Source organism: Cricetulus griseus, chromosome 2, assembly GCF_003668045.3.
Source record: "Cricetulus griseus strain 17A/GY chromosome 2, alternate assembly CriGri-PICRH-1.0, whole genome shotgun sequence".
Taxonomy (NCBI): Eukaryota; Metazoa; Chordata; class Mammalia; order Rodentia; family Cricetidae; genus Cricetulus; species Cricetulus griseus.
Genome location: NC_048595.1, coordinates 164,548,005 through 164,570,200, shown reverse-complemented (window position 1 = coordinate 164,570,200; position 22,196 = coordinate 164,548,005). Strand labels below are relative to the sequence as shown.

Genomic DNA, 22,196 nt, shown 5'->3' with positions numbered 1-22,196 from the left:
GAATTGGTTGTTGGGAGGAAAACTCAGGTCCCCTGGCAGAGAAGCAAGTGCTCTTAACCTCTGAGCCATAGCTTCAGCCCCTTCCTATTCCTTTCTAAGGGACTGTGCCACACATTTCCTAGACCTCATTTCTGTCTCTCTGGTTTCTCCCTGCATGTAACGCTGGATCCATCCTTTCCCCATTCCTTCTTTGGTCATCTTGACTGCTGCCTTCTTCCCAGGAGGCATTAGAGTGTGTACACACAATTCCAATAAGCAGCACTTTAATGTTTAGCAAAGTCACTATGCTACTCAGTCACTTCCGAAGTGCTGCTCTCTGTCCTGTTGATGGTTCCATACGCTTGGTATTTTGCTGTCTTCTCTCTACAACTTAGGGCTCCGTAGCCAAGAGGGGATCACGAAACCAAAACTACTGTTGGTTTTCTTTTTCATTCCTGTGATTTTGGTAGGGTAGAGGAATGGTCTGAATAACCAACTCTAAGTATTTTTTTCTACCGTGTGTGTGTGTGTGTGTGTGTGTGTGTGTGTGTGTGTGTGTGTGTGTACGAGCATGCACGAGCTGTTAGGAACTGAACCCAGGGCCACCACTGAATTATACTTCCAGCCCTCTAAATATGTATCACATATTATTACTGGATAGAGAGGGCATTTAAAATTTATCCTTTTCAGAACATAATTCCGGTGGGGAGACAAATACTACATTCTGCCTTTAGTAAAAATTCTCTAAACCCCCTCTGAGTTTCATTACTGTCGTAATCTCACACTTTCAAATGACTTCTTAAAAACCCAGTAAATAGTATGTGAGGTTGGATCACCATGCCAACTAGTGGCCTCAGTATCATTCTAACACTGTAGTAACTATTCCCAGACCAGCACCCAGGACCTTTGCTTGACAAGTATCTTTCCTACTTCCAAGCAGTCACCTGCATCTGGGAATGGCTTTTTAAAACACCCTGACCCTAAGCACCTTGAAAGCCACGAGGCCAAGCAGGGCCCAGGAACAGGCCCCCGCGTGCGAATGAAAGCTCTAAGCTGGTCTGCTCTCTGGGTAACCTTCCCGCGCCGGGAGGCCCAGTAGCGGGTGCCGGAGGTCTAAACGGCCGGGAGGAAACCTGCCGGCGGCGCACAGGCGAGCAGCACCCCTCCTCCCTCCAGGATGCTGCCCCTCGCTGCTCGTCAGCCTGCCAAATGCATTCCAGAGCTGTGCACAAGACACACTTCTCCAGGCAGTCCTAGAAACCCGAGCCCGGAGCGGGAGAGGGCGGGAGGGAGCACGGCGGCCGCTGAGGTCACATTCGCGCCGCCTCTCCGCCCTCGGCCGCCCGGCTGTTCCCTCTAGCGCACACTTCCTAGGGCCTCTGTCCTGGCCGGTGTAAATGTCTTTGAAACAGACAGCGTTCTCCTCCCCTTTCCAAGGGATCCGCCGCCAGGGCCTTAAAACAAATCGAATGAATGAATCGCCGGGGCGAGCTCCGCTGGTCTAAATCGGGCCACCGACCGACTCGCTCCTTTCCAAACTCGCCCGCTCCATGCCCCCAGCTCTTCCGATTTCTCCCCTGCTCCCGCTGGGTCTCCGTCGACCCCCGGGCTGTCTCGGCCTCCCACCTCCCTCCACCCATGCGTACCCCTCTGCAGACCTAAGAGAGGGTGGCGGTAACGGGGGGGGGGGGTTGAAATAGCTTTTAGAAACCCGATCTGTTGTTTGCGAAACACAATCGCTTTTTTTTTTTTTAAAGCGACAGGGTGTCTAGACGGCGTGAGGCCCCGGGCGACACTCGCTAGCAGATCGGCGCACAGAGGATCTTGTCCCCGAGCTGCGCCAGCAGAGCCAGCCGGGCGCCTCGCTCGGTCCGCTCGCCGCGCCGGAGAGAGCTGCCCGAGACGCAGCCAGCCAGCCGGCCGGCGCCACGCCGCCGAGCGCTCGGCCCCGGAGTCCCTGAGTGCGGCGCGGCGAGCCCCCAGCGGCGGCAGAAGGACTCGAGCGCCAGGAGAGGGCGGACGGGGGACGAGGAGGCTCCCGGGCGAGACGAGGAGAGTCTCGGAGGAAGAGGCAGCGAGAGGACACCCGGGCCTCCTGCCGCCACAGTCGGTTCGGGGCCAGTAGCTCCTTCGGGCAGCCTCTGCAGCCACCGGCGACCAGGGGAAGGGGCATCGGCGGCCCCCACACTAGTCTGCTGCTTGTGCCCTCGGGGGCGAGAGCTTGCGACCCGCCGGAGCCCGCCGCCGCGCCGCCCTCCCTTGCGCTGACAGCCCCCCGGGGCGCAGCCGCCGCCGCAGCATCTTCTGTCCCTGCTTCCCCAGAGCCGAGGAAGTCCCCGCCGAGGACCTGGGCCCCCGGGAGCGCAGGAGGAAAGACCAGAGACTCTGAAACACCCAGACACGCAAGATTGAAGCAGCCTAGCCAGACCCTTCTGTGGATTAAAAGAAATACGATTTTTTTTTTTGGCAGAAGAAAAGGAAAGGAAGACCCGCAGGGTTCTGCAAGGAAAAAAAAGGGGGGGATGTAACTCGTGGATACGTTTTTTCCCCACCCCTCCAACATCTTGTTCTACTTTGTAAACATTTTCTCTTCTAAACCCGGGCTCCATCCGGTGGCCCCCAGACCTCCGAGGTGCCAGGAGGTGTTGTGTGTGTTTTTTTTTTTTTTTCATTGGGGGCTTTGCATATTTGGTTTTGGGTTTTTTTTTTTTTTTTGAGAGACCCTACAGACGTCTCACGCGGGGTGAAGTCTACTCGGCCCCCTCCCTCTAGTCTTCGCGAGCACAGAATTCGAGGAGATCCGGTTACTAAGGATATAGAAGAAAAAAATAAATCGTGTGCCTGCTTTTTTTTTTTTAATTGCCTGCTTCTCCCCACCCCCAAATTAAGTTGCTTAGCAAGGGGGAAAGAGGCTTTTTCCTCCCTTCAGTAGCACAGCCTAACGCCTTTCGTTTTTTTGCCCCCGAGGATCTTCCATGTAGGAAGCCGAGGCTGGCGAGCCCGACACTCGGGAGCTACTGTAGGGGGGCCTCTTTTGGGGGAGGCGTCCACCGGGGCAGTCTCGGCCGCCCCCAGGGAAGCGGCGGCCGCGTTTCTCCGGGGCGCGCCGGGGCCCGAGAGCCGCGCAGGGCGCGGGCCGCGCCGGGTGGGGCAGCCGAAGCGCAGGCCCCGATCCCCGGCGGGCGCCCCCGGGCCCCGCGCGCGCCCCGGCCTCCGGGAGACTGGCGCATGCCACGGAGCGCCCATCGGGCCGCCGCCGCTCTTGCCCGGGCCCCTGCTGTTGCTGCTGTCGCCTGCGCCTGCTGCCACAACTCGGCGCCCGACTTCTTCATGGTGTGCGGAGGTCATGTTCGCTCCTTAGCCGGCAAACGACTTTTCTCCTCGCCTCCTCGCCCCGCATGTTCAGGACCAAACGATCTGCGCTCGTCCGGCGTCTCTGGAGGAGCCGTGCGCCAGGCGGCGAGGACGAGGAGGAGGGCGTGGGGGGTGGCGGCGGCGGCGGAGGCGAGCTGCGGGGAGAAGGGGCGACGGACGGCCGGGCTTATGGGGCTGGTGGCGGCGGCGCGGGCAGGGCTGGCTGCTGCCTGGGCAAGGCGGTCCGAGGTGCCAAAGGTCACCACCATCCCCATCCCCCAACCTCGGGTGCAGGGGCGGCCGGGGGCGCCGAGGCGGATCTGAAGGCGCTCACGCACTCGGTGCTCAAGAAACTCAAGGAGCGGCAGTTGGAGCTGCTGCTCCAGGCCGTGGAGTCCCGCGGCGGTACGCGCACCGCGTGCCTACTGCTGCCCGGCCGCCTGGACTGCAGGCTGGGCCCGGGGGCGCCCGCCAGCGCGCAGCCCGCGCAGCCGCCCTCGTCCTACTCGCTCCCCCTCCTGCTGTGCAAAGTGTTCAGGTGGCCGGATCTCAGGCATTCCTCGGAAGTCAAGAGGCTGTGTTGCTGTGAATCTTACGGGAAGATCAACCCCGAGCTGGTGTGCTGCAACCCCCATCACCTTAGTCGACTCTGCGAACTAGGTAAGAAGTTGTTCTGTGTCCACCTTTCGTTCCCTCCTGCGCGGAAGTGTTGGTAGAATTCCCAGGGTGTGTGTGCATCCCCCTTCTGGAGGAGAGGAGGGAAATAAAATCAGGGAAGGGACAAGGGGAAACTCGGACATTCTTTGGGGTTCCCTTTCATATTCTATCTCCCGCCTCCACCCTCTGGTGGAGGACCCATGGAGACTGTTTATGCTTATAGTGAACAGACATGCTGCAGAAAATGAGACACACTTATTTCCGGGTCAGCAAGGGAATTCAGAGCGAAGTGGGGATCACGCTTCCCCCGCACCCGGATAGGCGTTGAGGTGTGTGGCCGAGTTGGATTCTGTCCAAGCCCGCCAAGGAAGGTTGGGAGAAACTAGCTATAAAAGTTGGAAAGTCTCCTCTCCTTTAGTAAATAAGGACAGTCACGTGGGGCTCAAGTGGCCCAGATACTGCCCTGGCCTCTCAGCTTTGGAGTTTGGGGGCTGTGGTAGGATGGAGACCGAACTAGGTATCCACTGTTAGCTATGCCAGCCACAGGGTGAGAAGGAGCAAACAGCCTGGAGAAGTTGGGTCCCCTACTTTTACCTTTATTTCGCACCGAAAAGCATACCATTAGTGGTCCTTAGAACCCCAGCCCCCTGTGTCTCCCTTTTCTTAATTGCCCTGGAGCCTGGCCTTCATAGCTGGGACCCTGAGCAGGTTCCTATACCTATATTATCGTCCTAGCTCTTCCATGCCTTCTGTTTTCTCCACATCTTGGTGTTCAGGGTAGAGGGGCGTACCCTGCTTCCCTCAAGTCTTCCAAGTTCAGCAGCACACTTAGGGTGCTTTTTTTCTCGGTGGGCTAGGTAGGATTCCCTAGTTGGGCGCGTGGGTGCCAAGCTAAGCAGCGGGGATGGAGGTGAATTGTGCTTGTCGAGGCCGGGAGGACCGGGGGAGCGGGGCCTGTAGTTCTAGGACTCCATGGAACCCCGGGCGCTCCCCACCCTGCGGGCTATTCTTTGCGCTGCCCCACCGGTGGAGCCCTGGCCCAGCCGGTGATTTCCAGCCGCCGGCCCGCCGAGCAAGGCGGCGGCGGCGGCTGCAGACGTGGAGGAGCGGAGCGCGGAGGCTGGCGCCAGGCGGTCTCTTTTGTTTATCTGACAGCTAAATATCAAGGCAATCACCGCCTCGCGGCCCTGCCTCCAACCCCCACAGCTAAGACAAACAGTTGGGCTAAAAGAATGCCTGAGTTATCATAAGTTTCTATCTCTGTTTCTCATGGCTCAGCCTTTATATTCTCTTACTTTTTTAATTTCAGAGTCCCCCCCTCCTCCTTACTCCAGATACCCAATGGATTTTCTCAAACCAACTGGTGAGTAAATGATTTTCAAAGGTCTTTTCCTTTCTTAGAACCCTGTTTTTTGTGTCTGATTTGGGGCCTCGGATGGTGCTTGGCTTGCTCAAGGCAGTTACAGTTTCCTCTGTTGTATGTTTGGTAGATTTTTCTTGTTGTTGTGATTGGATTCCCCCCCCATAAAGACAGCTTTTTATTTTTCCCATATACGTTTTACAATTTGTTCCCTTTTTATGCAGTTGAACTGTGTGACGGAAGTTAGTTCAGCTTTAACACATGGAGGCTTTTAATCCACTGAATGTCTTGGGAGCCAAATAGGACAGGTTGATGGAAACATTGTGAAGCTTTGTAAGTGCCAGGAGAGTGTGGGTAGGGATGGTTAAATGGATGGGAAACGTTTCAGAAGCCTCGGTGTGGAGCAGTAACACTGGAGGTCTTCAAGGAGTGCAACAAGTTTAGAGGGAATTTGATTATTTCTCCCTGTTCAGTCCCCTACAAGTCAGTTTTCTCCTGGGGTTTTCTCAGAATTCTTGGTAGAGGACCATGAAAAGTTTTCAGCATAGCTCTGCCTGCCTGTTGCTTTGTCACTGGATGGCAGGGGGCCAGGGCAGAAGCCCATTTGAGACTGGCACCAGCCCTGTTGTGGTTGTCTGTATTCAACTTCTGGCTGGCAGTACTAGGGCCCAACCCTGTAGAGCTGACAGTGCCAGGGGACAGGGTCAGCAAAACAGACTGGGGATGACAGCAAGGACAAGCCCCTCTTCCTCCACAGTGGAAGAATTTCAGAATCATTTGCTCAAAGTCCAGGTTTTAATGTTGGTTTTTGTGCCTGTTATGTGGTGCTTACAAAAACACGACACTTGTGACATCTTTCCTTTGCCAAGAAGAAGGAAAAGTGAAGGGTTGGGTGCTATTTAGTTCTTGGAACCTTCTGCTTTGTAAGTTTTGACTGTTGTGTCGTCCCCCCTCCTCCCCTCCCCGCCCCCACTATCCATTAAAAGTTTTGTGGGGACATTGTCATAAGTTAAATACTTAATGAATGTGTAAGTAAAGTCCCAGCTAGCCCTCCCTCCAAACTCCACCAGTCCCCTCAATTGGGGAAGGCGTTGCTGCTTGCCTGGTGCCTGTCTAATAGGTGGCCTGCAGAGTATGTGATATTTTGCTTTCGATTTGCAAAACACCAGATAAATGGTTATTAATGACAAGATAACTGGATCTCTGTATTTGCAACAAACTTTAACTGGCATTAGCAAACTCTAATGGCTATATCTTGCTTGAGTTTGTGGCTTAAAGAATCAATCTTCAGGAGGTTACTTCTCCAGGGGTCCACCTCAGTTCTGTTTTGGTTTTGTTTTCCCTGTGCATCTTTCAAATGTGGGGAGTTAACTTAAGCAGAAAGAGAAGTCCCTGTGGCCCTAGAGGTGACGACAGATCTGGTAGATGCTCCCCTAAAGCCCGGACTCCATCGAAAAGAAGGGCCATGTGCTCTTGGGTTTGCAAGAAAGATACTGGGTAAATCTGTTCACAAGATTTAAGCAGTCATTCTGGCAGGCCAGGACCTCATTTTCAGGGAGTGGAGTGATATATTTATTCATTAGCAAGTGTTGACATTAGGTAGCAAAATGTGTGTAAACAGAGAAGCCACAAAGACAGGAATGTGCCATTTCCAAGGAGGGGAGCAACCTTGCCCAGATCAGCCAATAGGAAGTGATTAGCCTGCCAACCGGAAACCCAGGCAGCTGGTTGGTCACCCCAAATGTTTTGCTTAAAACAAAACCCAAACTTAGGCACCAAACCCAAACTCAGGCACCGCTATGTAAGAATAGGCTCTGGAACTGGGCTAAGGAACTGGTCTAGGGTAGGTTTTGCTGGTTGTGGTGACCCAGGGTTATTGTCACCAGACAGATTCAGGGAGCTTTGCTGTCACACACTTTTCTCCCGACTCAGTGTATGGGAAAGCACTGGACCTGGGGATTCAGATATTCTTTCCCAGCCTGAGCTTGAAGAGTTTGGTGTTGGGTTACATAGGTGAAACAGGAAATAGGGTTTTACAGTGGACAGCTGTTAAAATCTTAATGAGACAACTGAGGGAACCCTTTTGTGAAGTCTCCTGCTTCAGAAGTGATTAAAGGGGCTGGAATCTGGTAGAGTTGAACTAGGAACCTTTGGAGGTACTAGCGGTTGAACCAGGAACTCGTTTGTGATAGCTGCAGCCTCTGGACAGGCCTGGGCTTGGTCTACACCTGGTTCTCCATATACAGCCCCAAACCAGAGTTGTCTACAGTGAGTATTGGACTTGTCTGGACCTTAGGGCAAAGTGGCTGTGACTTGTGGCATTGGCAAGGCATGAAGGCACTCCCATTTCCCCATCCCACAAGGAAAAAGGATTTGCTGTTTGCTCTTAGATCTCATTTTGTAGAGTTGGGATGCTTGAGGCCTCCACTTCCTGTGAGCACTGTATCTGCTGCTCTGAGGCTGGGGACTGGCTGCTGGGATGGATGGATGGATGGATGGATGGATGGATGGATGGATGGATGACCTCTTTATGGAACAGCCTTAAAAGCCTAGCAGAACTGCTGGCATCTAGATCTGTGATCTGGTCCTCTTAATTTAGGTTTCTTAGCTTTTCCAAGTCTTGTTAAGACTAGGCAGTAGATGAGTTTGATTAGATCATTCATTCAATTCAATACAAAGTAGTACCTGAGAAACTCAGAAGAACTAAGTTGGAAAGAACCTTAAAAGTTCCCCAGACTCTAGGTTGCAGTTCTCTTAGAACTGCTGGGAGAAGGGGATGTGTGTCTTCCACAGAACCAAGGGCTTAATTAGGAGCTTGGTAATAAATAGTGGTAGAGGAGAGCCAGGAATGGCCCAGCTCTGCTGTCTGCCAGGCTGGGCTCTGGGGAGAAGGAGATAGCGGTGGAAGATGAGACTGACTTAAATTTATATCTGCAGCTTGTTTGGTGGGTGGATGCAGATCTGGCCCACTTGACCTTTGTAAGCTAGGGAATAGCTTGGGGCCAATCTAGACAACAGAGATTGGCTCAGCATGGCCAACTCCAGGGAAGAGGTGTAGGACTCCATGGACTGCTTGGGAATGGAAGCCCTGGGATAAGAGCTGGACCTGGGTGGCTCAGCTCCCTGGGTGGCCCCTGACCCAGTCAGTGGCACCTCAGTTTACCTGTGTGCCTATCCAATGCCTTGCTGCTTCACAGGGGTGGTAGGGAGGCCTAATTAAAGTGTGTAAATCCCTCCTAAGATCAAAGGCGCTGCAGAGGCCAGAGCACATTTCATAAAAATCACTTGTGGTTGCATCTTGGAGCTGGCTCACCTTTGATGTGAGCCAAACTGACACCCTGACTGAGGTCTCTAGGTCCTGCCCTGGAGAGGCCAGGCTTTGCCTTTGAAATACACCTTGCCCCTGGCATTCAGCCAGCCAGAGCTGGGGGAGTGGCCATGGGGTGTCTTCCATTTGGGGGAGTGGAGGAGGGGAATGAGGAGCCAATCTCTAGAAAATAGTGGGGCAAGAATCATAATTTAGAAAGTACAGGCTTGCGCCATATAACAAGGAACTCCTTTTCCTGCCTCCCCCATTGTTTTCCATTTGATTAAGCGTATCCTGTAAAACTGTATAATCCTGGTAGGAATTATCCTCTACCCTGAAGAAAGGAGGTTGTATATAGCCTTCTCTTTCCCCCTGCCAACCATGCCTCCATGCTCCCTCCCGTTTAGAAGAGGTTTTTCTTCATTTTTTAAATGCACACTGGGCAAGTACTATATACCCAAAGTGCCCCACCTCCATTTCCTTCCCACTGGAGGGTTTTCAATAGTTGATCTTCCAGTCTTGAGAAGAGAACGCCTCAGAGGGAGGGATCCTCAGCAGAAACTTCTGGGGACTGTGTTGGACAGGCTTGGCAGTCACCTTCCTTTTGTCAGGAGCAAGAGGCAAACTATTTTACCACTGAGGGGCTGTCCGGGCTACTTGCCTCTAGGTTTCTCTTTAGCTTGGAGGAACTGTCTGCCAGTGTGGCCAAAGGAGCATCTGTTTGTGCCTGGTAGCCTGGGGTTGGAGAACTGGAGTCTGTACAAACCAGTGGTGTGTTTGCTTTCCTAGAGCCAAACTTTCTATGGGGACTTGGGAAGAAATTTGACGTTGGTAATGGTGCAGAAGAGGTTTCCAGGGGCCTGTGCATTTGTGTGCACTTGTGTTCCTAGGAACTAATTAGTTGTGATATCTGGGCATTGTTTTTTGTTGCAATTGCTTGGAGGGTCTGTCTGTCTCTCAACTGGGACTGTCATTCCACTGAGGTCACCGTGCTGAACTCCTGGGAGTGAGGGGAGAGGCAGAGGATACATAATCTGTAGTTTAAGGTCTAGTAAAGACAATGGAAGGGAATGGTGCCAGGAAGATTTTGTAGGAACTGAGGCAGGCAGCCTTGTGAGAATGGGGCTGGCTGGGCAGGTTTCCAGAGGTGGGTTTGGACAAGTGTGGAATCAGGTAGAACATTTCTCTCCAGCTGTGTCCATGATAAAACTGATCAAAATAAGTGAGTCTACTAAATTCCTGTAGTTTTTATATCTCAATTAAAAGGGAAAATGTTTTTTTTTTGAAGGCCACGGTGAGACCCTTGCCTATGGGAGTGGGAGGAAGGAGGCTTTGTGCCTGATGGGAGAAGAGAGAATAGGGTTAAGAAAGTACACTTCGAACCTTCCTTGACCTTGGGAATTACCTGATCTCAATGGGAGACTTGTAATAGAAGAGAAATTCCAGCCAGTCTGTGATTGAGCCTGACTTGACTAATGATTAACTGGCCTCCTGGAGCCCAGACGGGTGACAAGGTGCTGTGGTCTGTCTTAGGCTGGACCGTGAAGCTGAGTAGACCATTAATAATCTGCATCCGTGGCTGTGACTCAGCCCTTTGGAATGTGTGGTCTTTCTTTCATGCTGTTCAGGGTTTTGTAAGAATGAACACTTTTTTTTTTAATAATAATTTATATTTATGTGCATTGGTGTTTTGCTTGCATGTATGTCTGTGTGACGGTGTCAGATCTTCGGGTTATAGACAGTTGTGGGCTACCATGTGGTGCTGGGAATTGAACCTTGGTCCTCTGAAAGAGCAGTTATTGCTCTTAACAGCTGAGCCATCTCTACAGCCCTTGACTCTGGTGTTTTTATTTGCATATTTACTTCTCTCTCTCTTTGACTCTGCAGCAGCCTGTCCAGATGCTGTGCCTTCCTCCGTGGAAACCGGGGGAACGAATTATCTGGCCCCTGGGGGGCTTTCAGGTAAGACACTTTCTCCTTTCCTAGAAATTGCTGGAGGCTAAAGGAATAGGGATGGCCTTCTGCCACCCCAGCTGGTCTGGAATTGTTCTCATTGTCATATGCCTTAAACTAGATGATCTGGGGTGCTGGTAGTGCCCTTCATCTTGTCATCTTGTGGGCAGAACCTTGCCTTTCCCAGGAATGGGGAACCTGGAGTCAGTTGGAAGCTGATGGTGTGGGAGACAAGCTTCGTGGTCATTTTTTTATTTTTGCTAAATTTTATGTGTATGTTCATTACTCACAAGTGTTTGGAGGGCTAATTTATAGGAGTTGTTTCTCTCCTTCCGCCCTGTGGGCTCCAAGGATTTGAGTGCAGGTCATCAGGCGTGGTGGGTGCTTTATCCTGGGAGCCATCTTGCCACCCCTCATGATCTTTTAAGCAGCTCCCGACCTAGGTTACTTCCATTTGTAAACTTTGGCAAGATCTCATGTGCTTAACCCCTTATTTGGCTCTTGCACGCATTCCTTGAAGGAGACAGACCCATGTTTACGGGGCAAAGCCCAGGTGCAAGCCAGATCTCAGTGGACTGAGGTTCTGTGGCAGCAGGGCAGGGGCTTGCCATAGTCAGTAGGACAGGCTTTCTTCGAGGCTCACAGACCAAAGACCTGGAGCTAAGAGTCCTAGGATTGGAGGTGGTACACTGGGGAGAGAGCCTGTGTACATTATTGTCTGTCTCTTAGGACAAGAGACACTCTGGGAGACTGCTCTTTCTTTTCTAAGGACGTTTTTCTTCATTTCCTCTTACCCTACCACGTCATCATTTATTTTCTAAGAATTAGCTAAAGCAAGAGGGAAAGTAACCTGGGTTAGGGGAAATTCCAGGACAGTTCTGGGCACTCGGTATAGCTGGCGCTGGCGGAGGTCTTGGTGTAGCACCCCTTAGTGGAAGCTGTGGGACTTGTGCACCCTCTGTTGTGGGATGCATGCTTATGACTGACAGTTAAAGAGTTGCCCCCATGTGTGGTTTGAGGTACAGTCCATTCTGGACCCACATCCCAGACTTTCCCCTCCAGGAATTGAGCCTGCTGGGAAATGGCTGTAGGGGGACCCTTGTTTGTTTTGATTTCAGTGCAGTGTGTACTCTGACTGTTATCTGAGACTGAGGGTATTGTTTACTCAAAGCTTCTAATGAGAACTGAACAGGAAAAGAAGGACCCCAGGGGGAGGAGGGAGGTGGGCCCCATCGGCTAAGAGGGAGCCAGTATGGCCTTCACAGTCTGTGCGTCTTCTGCTTTCTAATGCTGAAATGAAGTGAGAGCCCTTGAAAGGAAGGACCAGGAGAGAATCTGAGCAAAATAATCACACATTCAGGATGTTGTTAGCTTAAGTCCTGGGTGTGCAGGGAGGAGCCCTGGCTTCTCCAAACCACATGAAATAAGCAAGGGAAGTGGTAGCTTTTGAAAGGGGCTCTTCGGAAGGCTTGTCTTATTGATAACATCTTGTCTGTCTCCTCTACTGGAGGAAATGACGACACCAGGCTGAGAACCACCGGCCTGAGAGCCACTCACCCTTTCCCAGGAGCCAAACAGCATGACCTGGTCAGCCGACTCCGCTTCCCCAAAGTTCGGCCAGTTCTAGAATGAAGCTGGGAAGCAACATTCTAGTGCCCACCCACCCACTCGGTAATCTCAGCCCCTTAGATGGATGAGGCTCTGCTAGGATGCAGGAGTATGTCTTGCAAGGGATGGCATGGTGTAACAAAACTGCAAACGGGGAGGGGGGACCCTCCACATGAAAGAGCATTTGTTTTGAATTTTAGCTCTTGTTTTACTAATTCCCAAAGCTTCGAAGCTGGAGCCCTTTCTTCTTTCTGTATGTAGTTGGAGCCATGTATTAATAATGTGCTTGGGTGGAGGTTGTAGGAAGAACTTCTGGGGTTGATGCCAATGGTTTGGAGGTATGTAGAGGAGAGGTGATGGGCACAGAGAGAAACTTACTGTACTCTTTGTCCTGTGACTGCCCCTGGAAGGCGGATTCATGAGCCTAGGCAGAGGGTTTTATACATTCTGGAAGCCCAGGCCAAGTCTTTTTAACAGAGGTGGTGCTGGGTGTGTGTGTGTAGGGGAGTAGATGTGTCTGTTTTATGTAGATTGGAGTCTTGAGGGGCAGGGTTGGTTGAATGACCCCCGGAGGAGATGGGAATGGGCTCCTGTAGTTGACACTGGCGTGAGGTAGGTCCGGGGCAGGATGGGTATCAGTCAAGGTGGGGGGCGGTGACACCCCCCTGAAATAACCTCTGGGAGTCTCTTTCACAGGCCCTGTGTGCTGCTTTCCTTCCTGTCCTGCCCTGGCTAAGAGCAGGCTTAATGAATGGGGCTCAGTTCAGGGTGGGAGGAAGGGTCGGCTGTGTGAGCCAGGGCTTGATTCTCTTGGCAAGGGAAGAAGGGAAAGAGAAAACAGCCGAATGTGAAAATGTGGTGCCTTGGAGATGGGGGTGGGGCATGCTCAAAGGCCCAACCCCTCCTGAAAGGCAAGGGTGACTCCAAGGCTGGCCATTCCTTTTCCTGTACTCTTTGCAGAGGGCCAGCTAGAGGAAGGGGAGTGGGCGGGGGCCAGTCCTGGGAGTAGCACCCTGGCTTCAGGTTGGAATTCCAGCCTTGCAGTGTGGTTCTGGTGGGGGGAGAACAGGGGGATGACAGGCCAGGTCCTTGGGGACCTGCACTGAAACACACCCCACCCTTACAAGTTTCCTCAGTCTGGGAAAATGGGACATTTTTAGAAGGCAGTAATTTAGTTCCAGGAGATTGCACTTTCATTTCTGACAGCCGGCTTTTCTGAGACAGATGGATTGCTCGGTGCAAGCTTGTGAGTGTGTGTGCTCACACTCGGCAGACAGACAGACAAGCTCCTGTGTTGACACTTGAGCATAGATATGCCATGCCAACAGGCAGGGTCTGAGAGAATCTGGGGCCTGCTCTCATCAAGTGGCTCATTCCTACATGAAGTTGAGTAGTATGTGGGGATTGGTATTTGGAATGGTTCAGAACTGCAGTTTTGGTAGCCTGAATTTAGCCTTGTCTCTGGGCACTGATGTCTTTTGGAAGGCATGCAAATCCAGGTCAGGCCCTTGCTACTGCTGCTTTGACTGCAATGAGTCAGGGAGACCCACCTTGGCAAGAACTGACATAGCTGGGAAACTTCTATAGAGCTCAGTAGAAGAGACTGCAAGGGCTCTCTACTTACTTTTCTCGGGGAAGAACTGCTCTTGGGTTAGTGTCTTTGCAACCTCTATCTGGAGTCTGGTGGAGTGGCTGCACGTGGCCTATGCCCAGTCTTAATGACAGAAAAAGCAGTATTTCTAGCTGCAGGCCCTTACTTCAGAGATAGTAGTGTTTGGGCCTCTGGAACTCCCTCAGAGAGCAGTGTTGGAGGCCTGGAGCCATTTGCAGCTACTTACACTTGGAAAGAGGAATTCCCATGGACTGGGGTGGAGGTGGGGCTGAGGGGTAGGCATTAGAGACTTGAAGCATGCAATTCTTTGAGAATTGAAGAAACTGCATAGATATCTCCTGTCCATGCAGTCATGTTTATGTGGAAGGGCTAGGGGGCTAGTTCCTTGGCTTAAGGTCTTAGATAGCTTTTGGTTTCCAATTTTGGGGTGGAAGTGTTTCAAGTCAGTACCAAATCAACCACAAGGACAAGTCTGTCTCCTCCTTGATCCCTGCTGGCATCTGCCTTGGTATCTGAGGAGAACCTTTAAAAACACCTATATAATCTGAAATGCTGCCCTGGCTCTCAGACTTGGGCTCAAACCAAGTTCAGGGACTATTGCTACATTCTGGCTTAAGAAAAGCCATTCATTCAGCTGAATGTGAACAAGTTTTTATCATCTGGTATGACATTGTGATACTGAACTAGGAGCCTTGGACCTTTGGAGCCTGCTGTGTTCCCAGTGTCCCTTCCTCCTGCCTGATTTGGCTGTGGTTTCAAATACCCTTGGAGGTGAAGGTGGAATACATACTGATGAGCTCACAGCTGGACTTATGGGGAATTGGGCTAGCACAGTGACCAGCAGTGACCACCTGTTCCCTCCAGGCCACTGTGGGAAATGACAATCTGGAACTCCAAGAATACAAGTCTAGTCTCTTTAAACCAAGTCAGTCTGCTGGCTCCAGGCTAGGGCGGCACACCTGATGCACGCCCACACCCTGGTGTAGACCAGTCCTAGGCAGCACTGGGGCTGTTGGCGGGCCTCTTCTGTAGGGCCTGAGGTCATGGGCCCCGCCCCTGGTGAACAGTCCCCGATAAACCTCTTTTGTCCTGGAAAGAATGAGGTAGTCAGGCAGGGGTTAAATGCAGGGTGACAGCATTTAAAAATCTCTGGAGCAAATTTGGGCTGCTCTGCCGGCTAGACTAGATGGGCCGCTGCCTCTGTATCCTGTCCCCAGGCAGAACCCAGTCCAGCCAGCAAGGGGGGAAGGGCTCAGAAAGGCCCGTCCAGGGTGGCAGTGGCTTTGGCTGTGGTTCTGCAAACAGCTTCCCCCAACTCCCACGTGGGCCTCTTTTCAACGGAGCCTGCCTGCTGTAGATTGCTTAGACTTTTTTGAGGACCCCTGGGGCCAGCAGCAGTGAAAGGAAGAAGTGTCACAGATTCACCAAAGGGCTTGGCTTCCTTTGCCTCTTTGCATATTAATCCCATAATAATTTCTCTTTATATCATACAATAATGGTATTTTTTCTCTTCTTTCTGAAAGTACACAGCCAAGTGTTAACCCTCATGTACCATAAGCAAGTGCTATACCATGGGCTATGGCTTCAGCCTCGAGGTTGGTCTTTGTTCACTTCAGTGTAAGTTTTGCACTTGAGTGGCACTCAAAGTAAGTGTACTTATTTAATCTCTGCACTTGGGAGACAGAAGCAGTCAAGTCTCTTGAGTTTGAGGCCAGCCTTGTCTACATAGTGAGTTCTAGTCCAGTCAGGGCTACATGTCTCAAAGCAAAAAGAGGGACTTCTTTTAAAATCTTAAACAGCTAATATGACAAGATAGGATTTTTATTTTATTTTATTTTATTTTATTTTATTTTTTTGAGATAGGTTTCCTTACAAGCATGTATTATCTATTGTTCCTGGCAAACATAAGTCATTACCAAAGGCAGAGGCAGGCAGATATCTGGGTTCATGGCCAGCCAGGGCTGCATAAGTGTGAACTTGTACCAAAACAAAATAAAAACTGCTCTAACGTAGATTTAGTCTGATGATTTGTTGGTTGTTTTTTAAGTGTAAAGCACTAGTTCCTGGATTTGCTCCTACAGTTGTATCCCTTGAGTTTGAACTTCCTCTTTGAATTTTTTTTTCCTTAGATTGATTTATTATGTGTATGAGTGTTTGGCCTGCATGTATGTCTGTGTACCACATGGATATCTGGTGTGGGAGAAGGTCAGAAGAGGGCTTCAGGTCCCCTGGAACTGGAGTTACAGACATGTGGGTGCTGGGAACTGAACCCAGGTCCTCTGCATTAGTTGCCAGTAATCTTTTTAAGTGCTGAGCTGTTTCTCCAACCTCTTGGGTTTTTTAAATAAACATTTTTGCTTGATTGTAGAAACATTTGAGGAGAATGTTGATTGCCTGCCCGTCTTCCTGCTATGTGTTGTTATGGTTGCAAAAGTGCCCCATGGGACTGTGTTTCCTTTTGGGGTAGTGATGTATATAGTTCATGTACCCAGTGACACCAATGGTACATTTCATGCTACATGGATTTTACCACAGTTTTCACAAATGTGACATAGTAACTCTTAAAGTATCCAAGTGTTGTCCTATTGGTAAAGAGCAGTGTCTAGTGAGGAGAGATTTCTCACACACGCTAGATTTATTGATGGGTTATACTGGTTTCCAAAGCACCTGGAGATCTCTGGGACTGTAGGTACACTGGTGGCCTGGGTACAGGCTTCTTAGAGCCATCCTGCTGGCATTGAACAGAGAGGTGTGTCTCAGTGTTGAGCTTGCTCGCTCTCTCCCTCCCTCTCTCCCTCCCTCCGTCCCTCCCTCCCTCCCTCCCTCCCCTCCCTCCTCCTCCTCCCTCCCTCCTCTCTCTCTCTCTCTCTTTCTCTCTTTGTTTTTGTGTTTTGAGACAGGGTTTCTCTGTGTAGCCCTGGCTGTCCTGGAACTCACTCTGTATACTCTAGGCTGGCCTTAAACTCAAGAGACCTGCCTGCCTCTGTCTCCTGAGTGGTGGGACTAAAGGTGTGTGTCTCCACACCCTGCTCAGTGTTGAGTTTTCAACCTTCCCATTTCCATGCAAGTTGGAGAAACCTTAAGTAGGAAATTTCTTTTCATTTGTTCCCCAAGTCTAACCTTTCTGTCCGGGTAGGGTTTGAGGGAAGTACACTTCTTCCTACTTCTCCTCAGATGCCATGCCCGGGGTGCCTGCCTAGTGTATTGACACAGAGACAGAGAGGGTACAAAGGCTAGCTTCCAAAGCCTAGTGACCCTAGACCCCTTCAAGGCTACTGGAGCCCATGGTCCACATGATACCCCTCCTGTGTTTCAGGGCAGGCAGGTGCCCCATTATGGGAGCCTGAGAGAGAGGATACTGTAAGTGCAGCCACTGGGAGGTCAGCACTGGCCTAGCATCTTTCTCGGGGAGGATTGAATGCCCAGCATCTGGCTGCCTGCCTACTGTCACACGGAGGCTTCCTCTTCGGGCTATTTTCAGAGGGAAGATATTATTAACTGCTGAGGCACAGTCCTCAATTTAGTGGCTAACACACCAAGAAAGCTTCGTTCACTTGATTGCAGTTACTCCACTTATACACGTTGGTAGGAAGAGGGTATTGCCTCCCCTTAGCTGTTCTGCTTCCCCACATGAGGTCACCTTGGGGATCCCAGTCCTTGGCCCAGTTCCTGGAGGAAGCTGCCAATGTAGAAGTAATGCTTGCCTGCTCCTAAAGGTGTAGGAAAACAATACTATTTGGGTGCTATAATGGAGACAGACTGTAGTAAAGTTGGGAGCTGGGCAGGGGAAGGTGGCTTTGATGGAGTGTAGGACAGTCATTTAAAACAGCGATAACTTTCACCTTGTCAGCTAACAGGAAATATCGGGACAAGACAGGAAATTGCATCATCTCTCTTTTTAGAAGAACTCCAGAGAAAAAAAGTTCATGAAAAGTAGTGTAGCTGAGGAAACTGCCTGGCACTGCCTGAGTCTTTTTTTTTGCCCCCTTCTTCCCTTCTAGTCCCTTGAGGACTTTTAGACATTTTCTTTAAGAAAGAGGCTGTTTGAGAACTTTATGTTATTTTTATTATTTAAAAAAATATTTTACCAGAAGGGTCACCTTCAGTTGAAATGTTAACTGCAGCCTTATTTCCCGGTGTACTGAAGAATCTTTCATGACTTTTTCAGCTTCCTTCCCCAAATGGCGAGGCCAAGCAGCTCTTGGCTGGGAACTAATTTTGGTTTGGCTTCGGTATCCCGAGCACTGAGCCCCACCCAGTGTCATTAACTCAGTTTTAACTTGCAAAAAGATTTTTTTTTTTTTTTTTTTTTTTTTTTTTTTTTTTGGTAAGGGTAGGTAGGGATTTACTCCAGTCCATAGCCTTTTCACACCACAGTTGTCTTCTTGGAGAGGAATCTGGCATCAGGCAGTTTGGACCTCAGTGCTGTCAGTATGCCCTTCTTACTGTCCCTGAGGGTAGGACCGGCCTTTCACAGTCCACCGGTACAGCTAATATAAGTAGGTCATGTGGCTGTCAGTGCATCAGGAAGCATCCCCTGAAAGGAGGGGTAGACAAGATACAGCATCCATGTATTCATCCCTGGGGATCTGAGTCCTCTCTTTGATGCCCTTGCTCTGATGGCTTGGGATGAGACAGAGTGGGAGAGATGCCCAGAGTGGGAGAGATGAAGACCAGAGAGAAAGACTGTGTGTGGCTGGCTGCTCTGCACTCCCTCTCACCCCCACCCTCTCAGCTTTTTTCCTTAGTGTGCTTTGTTTTGTTTTCATAACACAACAAGAGCCCTGGGGTGTGTAAAAGCATTGTTGAACACTTGCTGAGGGTAACTTGTCCAAACAGAGCAGGACGCCAAAGCAGAGTGCTGTGGGCAGGTGGTGTACCCGCAGAGGTTGCCCAGCCGGCGCCTACCTTGGAACACCTCTCAGCCTATGCCGCCACTGGCTGGGCATCCGTTCAGCCCAGAGCAGGGGAGTCTCTCTTTCTACCTGCACAGGATCCAAGACAAGCCATGGCCCTTCTGGCTGACCCTGGGAAGGTACGGTGTCCTTAGCTGAGTGGGCCAGTTGTTTATCAGCTATTTCTTGAGAAGTTAGCATGTACCCAGGCCCTGTGCAGGGGGAGGGGGAGAATCAGGGTCTGAGCCAGCTTCTTATGTAGTTGGCCCGCATAGCAGAGTTGCTGGGGTGGGTGGCTGTCTGGGAGAGATGACAGGCAAAACTTTTCAGTCAACAGCCCCTGCCATTGCTTCTGTTGAGAACTGACCCACAACCAAGTTTGTAGGTAAATAGAGGTCTCCCCTATGGTCTGGTTTCAACCCTTGGTGCTTACTGTCTGATAATAGCAGTGATTAAAGGCATGATGCTAACTCATCTTGCAGACCCCTGCTAGTACCCTGGGGCCACAGGCTGCTAAATATGTTTAGGGAACTGGGTTCTTAGTGAGACCCTTGGGGTGGGTGGTTATGCAGGGTTAGACAACATCTAATATTTTGACAACTAGAGGAGAGGTGGATATTTCGGGAGCCTGAGATTACTTCTGAGGACTAACCCTTTGTGAGGGAGGCCATGACTGACCTGAGGTTGCTTGCACACAGTAATCTATGAATGTATTTTCCAAGGTGTTTCATTTCTATGCCCATCTTGCCCTGTGGGTTCCCTGGGGACCACCTGAGGTTTCTGTGAGGACCTGTTAATTGAATTATCTTAGCTGCTTCTTTGGTGTCTTGACCTCCCATGGGGGAGGGGTGGCTGGAGAGCTTGTTTGATTTGGAGTTAGCACCAAAGGAGAAAGGGAAGAACTGGTCCCAACTCCCAATTTCACCTTGTGGAGCTAGGAGCTTCTGTCCCTTAGCCAAAAGACACACAGGTAACCAGACCTGTGACTGCTGCTGGTGGCTCTTGGGTTGGTTTGTTTCTCTATAGTCTTTTTACTTCTAAATCTGGGACCTTCGCTTAACAGACACAAATGAATAACAAGATAATGATAGTCTGTAGCAGATTTGCCTGTCTGCAGTTTTTGGGGGGTGGGTGGGGAAGTTCTGATCATTGCCCCAGTCCCTAGGAAAAGTCAGGACCATCTGAGCTGTTTGAGCTCTGCTGTGGTTGTGTGGGGACTCTTGTCAGCCCCTTGGCAGGCTGCCTGTTAGACAGAACTGGCCCTCCCCTCATTAATCAGTAACCAAGAGGGAGAAGGAAAAGTTCCCCCTGCTTTGGGTGTGCCTACTTCTTAGAGATGGACCCCATCTCTAGAGTCAGAAATCCCATGATCCCCACTCCCCCCTTCCCCTATACATTTGTGGTTCCAGGAGGAGGCTCTGTCCTATAGGACCCAGAGACTGACTTTACTATGGCTTGAGAGTGAAGAGTATGGCCACACATTGTTATGTTATGGACCTTGGTTTTCTCATTTACAAAGTAAGGGGATAGGCTTGGTCACCACTCCCCCCCCCCCTTCAAGATCTGTGATGCTTTGTCCCTTGAATTTGCCATTGGGGCACCCAATGTGGAGTCACCAGCCTCTTTATTCTAAAATACTATGTGTCTTGGTTTGCAAGCTTTTCTAAGTATCAGTGAAAGCAGAGGACCCTCCCTCAGCCCAGAAAGAAATGCATAAGCACACAGTGACATTGGCATATATTTTAGGGGAGCAGGCTCATGGTGGTACATACATGCATTAGAGAGTGGGCATTTCTCCTTCCCTTCCTGTGCTGGGATCAAACCCAGGGTCCTCTGCATAAAACAAGCACTCCATCAGTGAGCTGTCTGCCTGTTTACCCCTTTCCTTCTGAGCTAAGGTATACTTAACAAAATTACCACATTGCCTGGGGGAGGGGGAGGTGAGGCAGGGCCCTGCAGATGTACCGGCCAGATTGGAACCCGTGTCATGTGAGGCCAGAAAATACTCAGAATTTGGGCCACTCTACAGAAGGGTAGCCATGCATGGTGGACTCCAGGTCCTTGCGGCGACACTCTCTGCCTGGAAGAGGACTCTGGGAGCCTTCCATTCCCTTGGCCTCCCGCACTGGAGGGGTGGTGCTGGAGGGCAGGCAGGGAGGCTCGGGTCTAGCAGGTCTTGGGTGCTTTGGGGGTGAAAGGCTGGGATGGCTGAGCAGTGAGTGTGTCCAAGCTGGGGAGATTAGATTACAGAGGCAGACAGAAGAAATGATTAACTTTTCCAGTCTGCACACTGTCTCCAGGCTGTCTTTCTGGTTTTCCCTGGTAAGTACAGTGCAGCCCTGGCCTGACCAGCCTGCGTCAGTCCCTCAGTCTGTCCTGGGTTGTAAAGAAAAGAGGAATGAGGGTTGGGAGGGAACAGGGGAGGGAGCTTGCTGGTGGAGAGGGAGGCATTTCCATCAGATCCTGCGCTGGAATTTATTGGCTGGAATGCCGTAAATATTCAAAATGCCTTCCCATCCAACAGTTTTCATAATTGTTATGGAACAAGGGGGCCTGGGGAGGAGAGGAATGAAAAGGACGCTTGTTTCTCTTTTATTTTCCTGTTATCTGAAGGTTTTCTTACCCTCCAGAAAAACCTGAGTGGGGAGTTGGAAGAGTTGGAGCTGGTAGTGCCCAACCCTTGGGGATTGGGGTCAGTGTCCTAGGGCTTTTTAAAAGTGAGGTCTAGGGCAAAAAGCAGGCAAGATGGTTTTGTATTCTGTGCATCTGAGAACTTTTTTCCTTTTGGAAGACTGATTCAGTGTATCTATCCATTTATATTAGAAAAAAGGTTGTAAAAGTTAGCATACAAAGTAATGAGTTTCATTAATGGCGTTTTTGTTTGTTTTTTTGTAACTTGTGTCATACTATATAATAGGATTCTTACTGAACTTCTAGTATGCAGCCAACTTACTTACTACAATGATTAGTGAAAGATGCAAAGAGAACTCTGATGGCTCACAGTTCTTTCTGCTGTGTACATTTATCAGCATCCAGAGATGGCTCTTCAGTTAAATCCAGATCTGGAATTTAGGGGTTCTCCAGACTGGCAGGTGGGTGGTTGAGGAGCACGATTTGACAGGAATATGGACTTTGTCACACGATTGCCCCACTCCTTCTGTTTTCTGGGGTCAACCAGGTCTATCCAAGAGACAATACTATGCAGAACCTGGGGTTTCCAGATACTCCATTGCAAAAACCACACTCAGGAGATGACTGAGTTATTCTGGGGGTCATGGTAGGAACTTGGTCATACCTCATGGAGGGGGAGGGGAAGAGGATTGTAGGCAAACTGGAGAGGTAATTAGGCTGGATGTACACTCAACAGCAGCCAGAGAGACCATTTACTGTAAATATTATGAATGGAGTTGGCTGGGTTGGGAGTCCCCACCCTTCCTCTGAGCCTCAGAGCTGGGCAGAGCCGGTCTTCTC

At 50.6% G+C, this 22,196-nt stretch overlaps 1 protein-coding gene across 1 annotated transcript in view; it reads left to right on the top strand.

Annotated features, from left to right (window-relative positions):
• The first annotated feature begins 2,045 nt into the window (after nucleotides 1-2,045).
• Smad7 (SMAD family member 7) overlaps nucleotides 2,046-22,196 on the top strand; it is a 28,794-nt gene continuing 8,643 nt past the window's right edge. Inside the window, exons 1-3 of the mRNA XM_027397918.2 lie at nucleotides 2,046-3,993; nucleotides 5,300-5,353; nucleotides 10,545-10,619. Coding sequence (XP_027253719.1) covers nucleotides 3,378-3,993; nucleotides 5,300-5,353; nucleotides 10,545-10,619 — 745 coding nt within the window. The 5' untranslated portion in view covers nucleotides 2,046-3,377. The remainder of the gene's footprint in view (nucleotides 3,994-5,299; nucleotides 5,354-10,544; nucleotides 10,620-22,196) is intronic.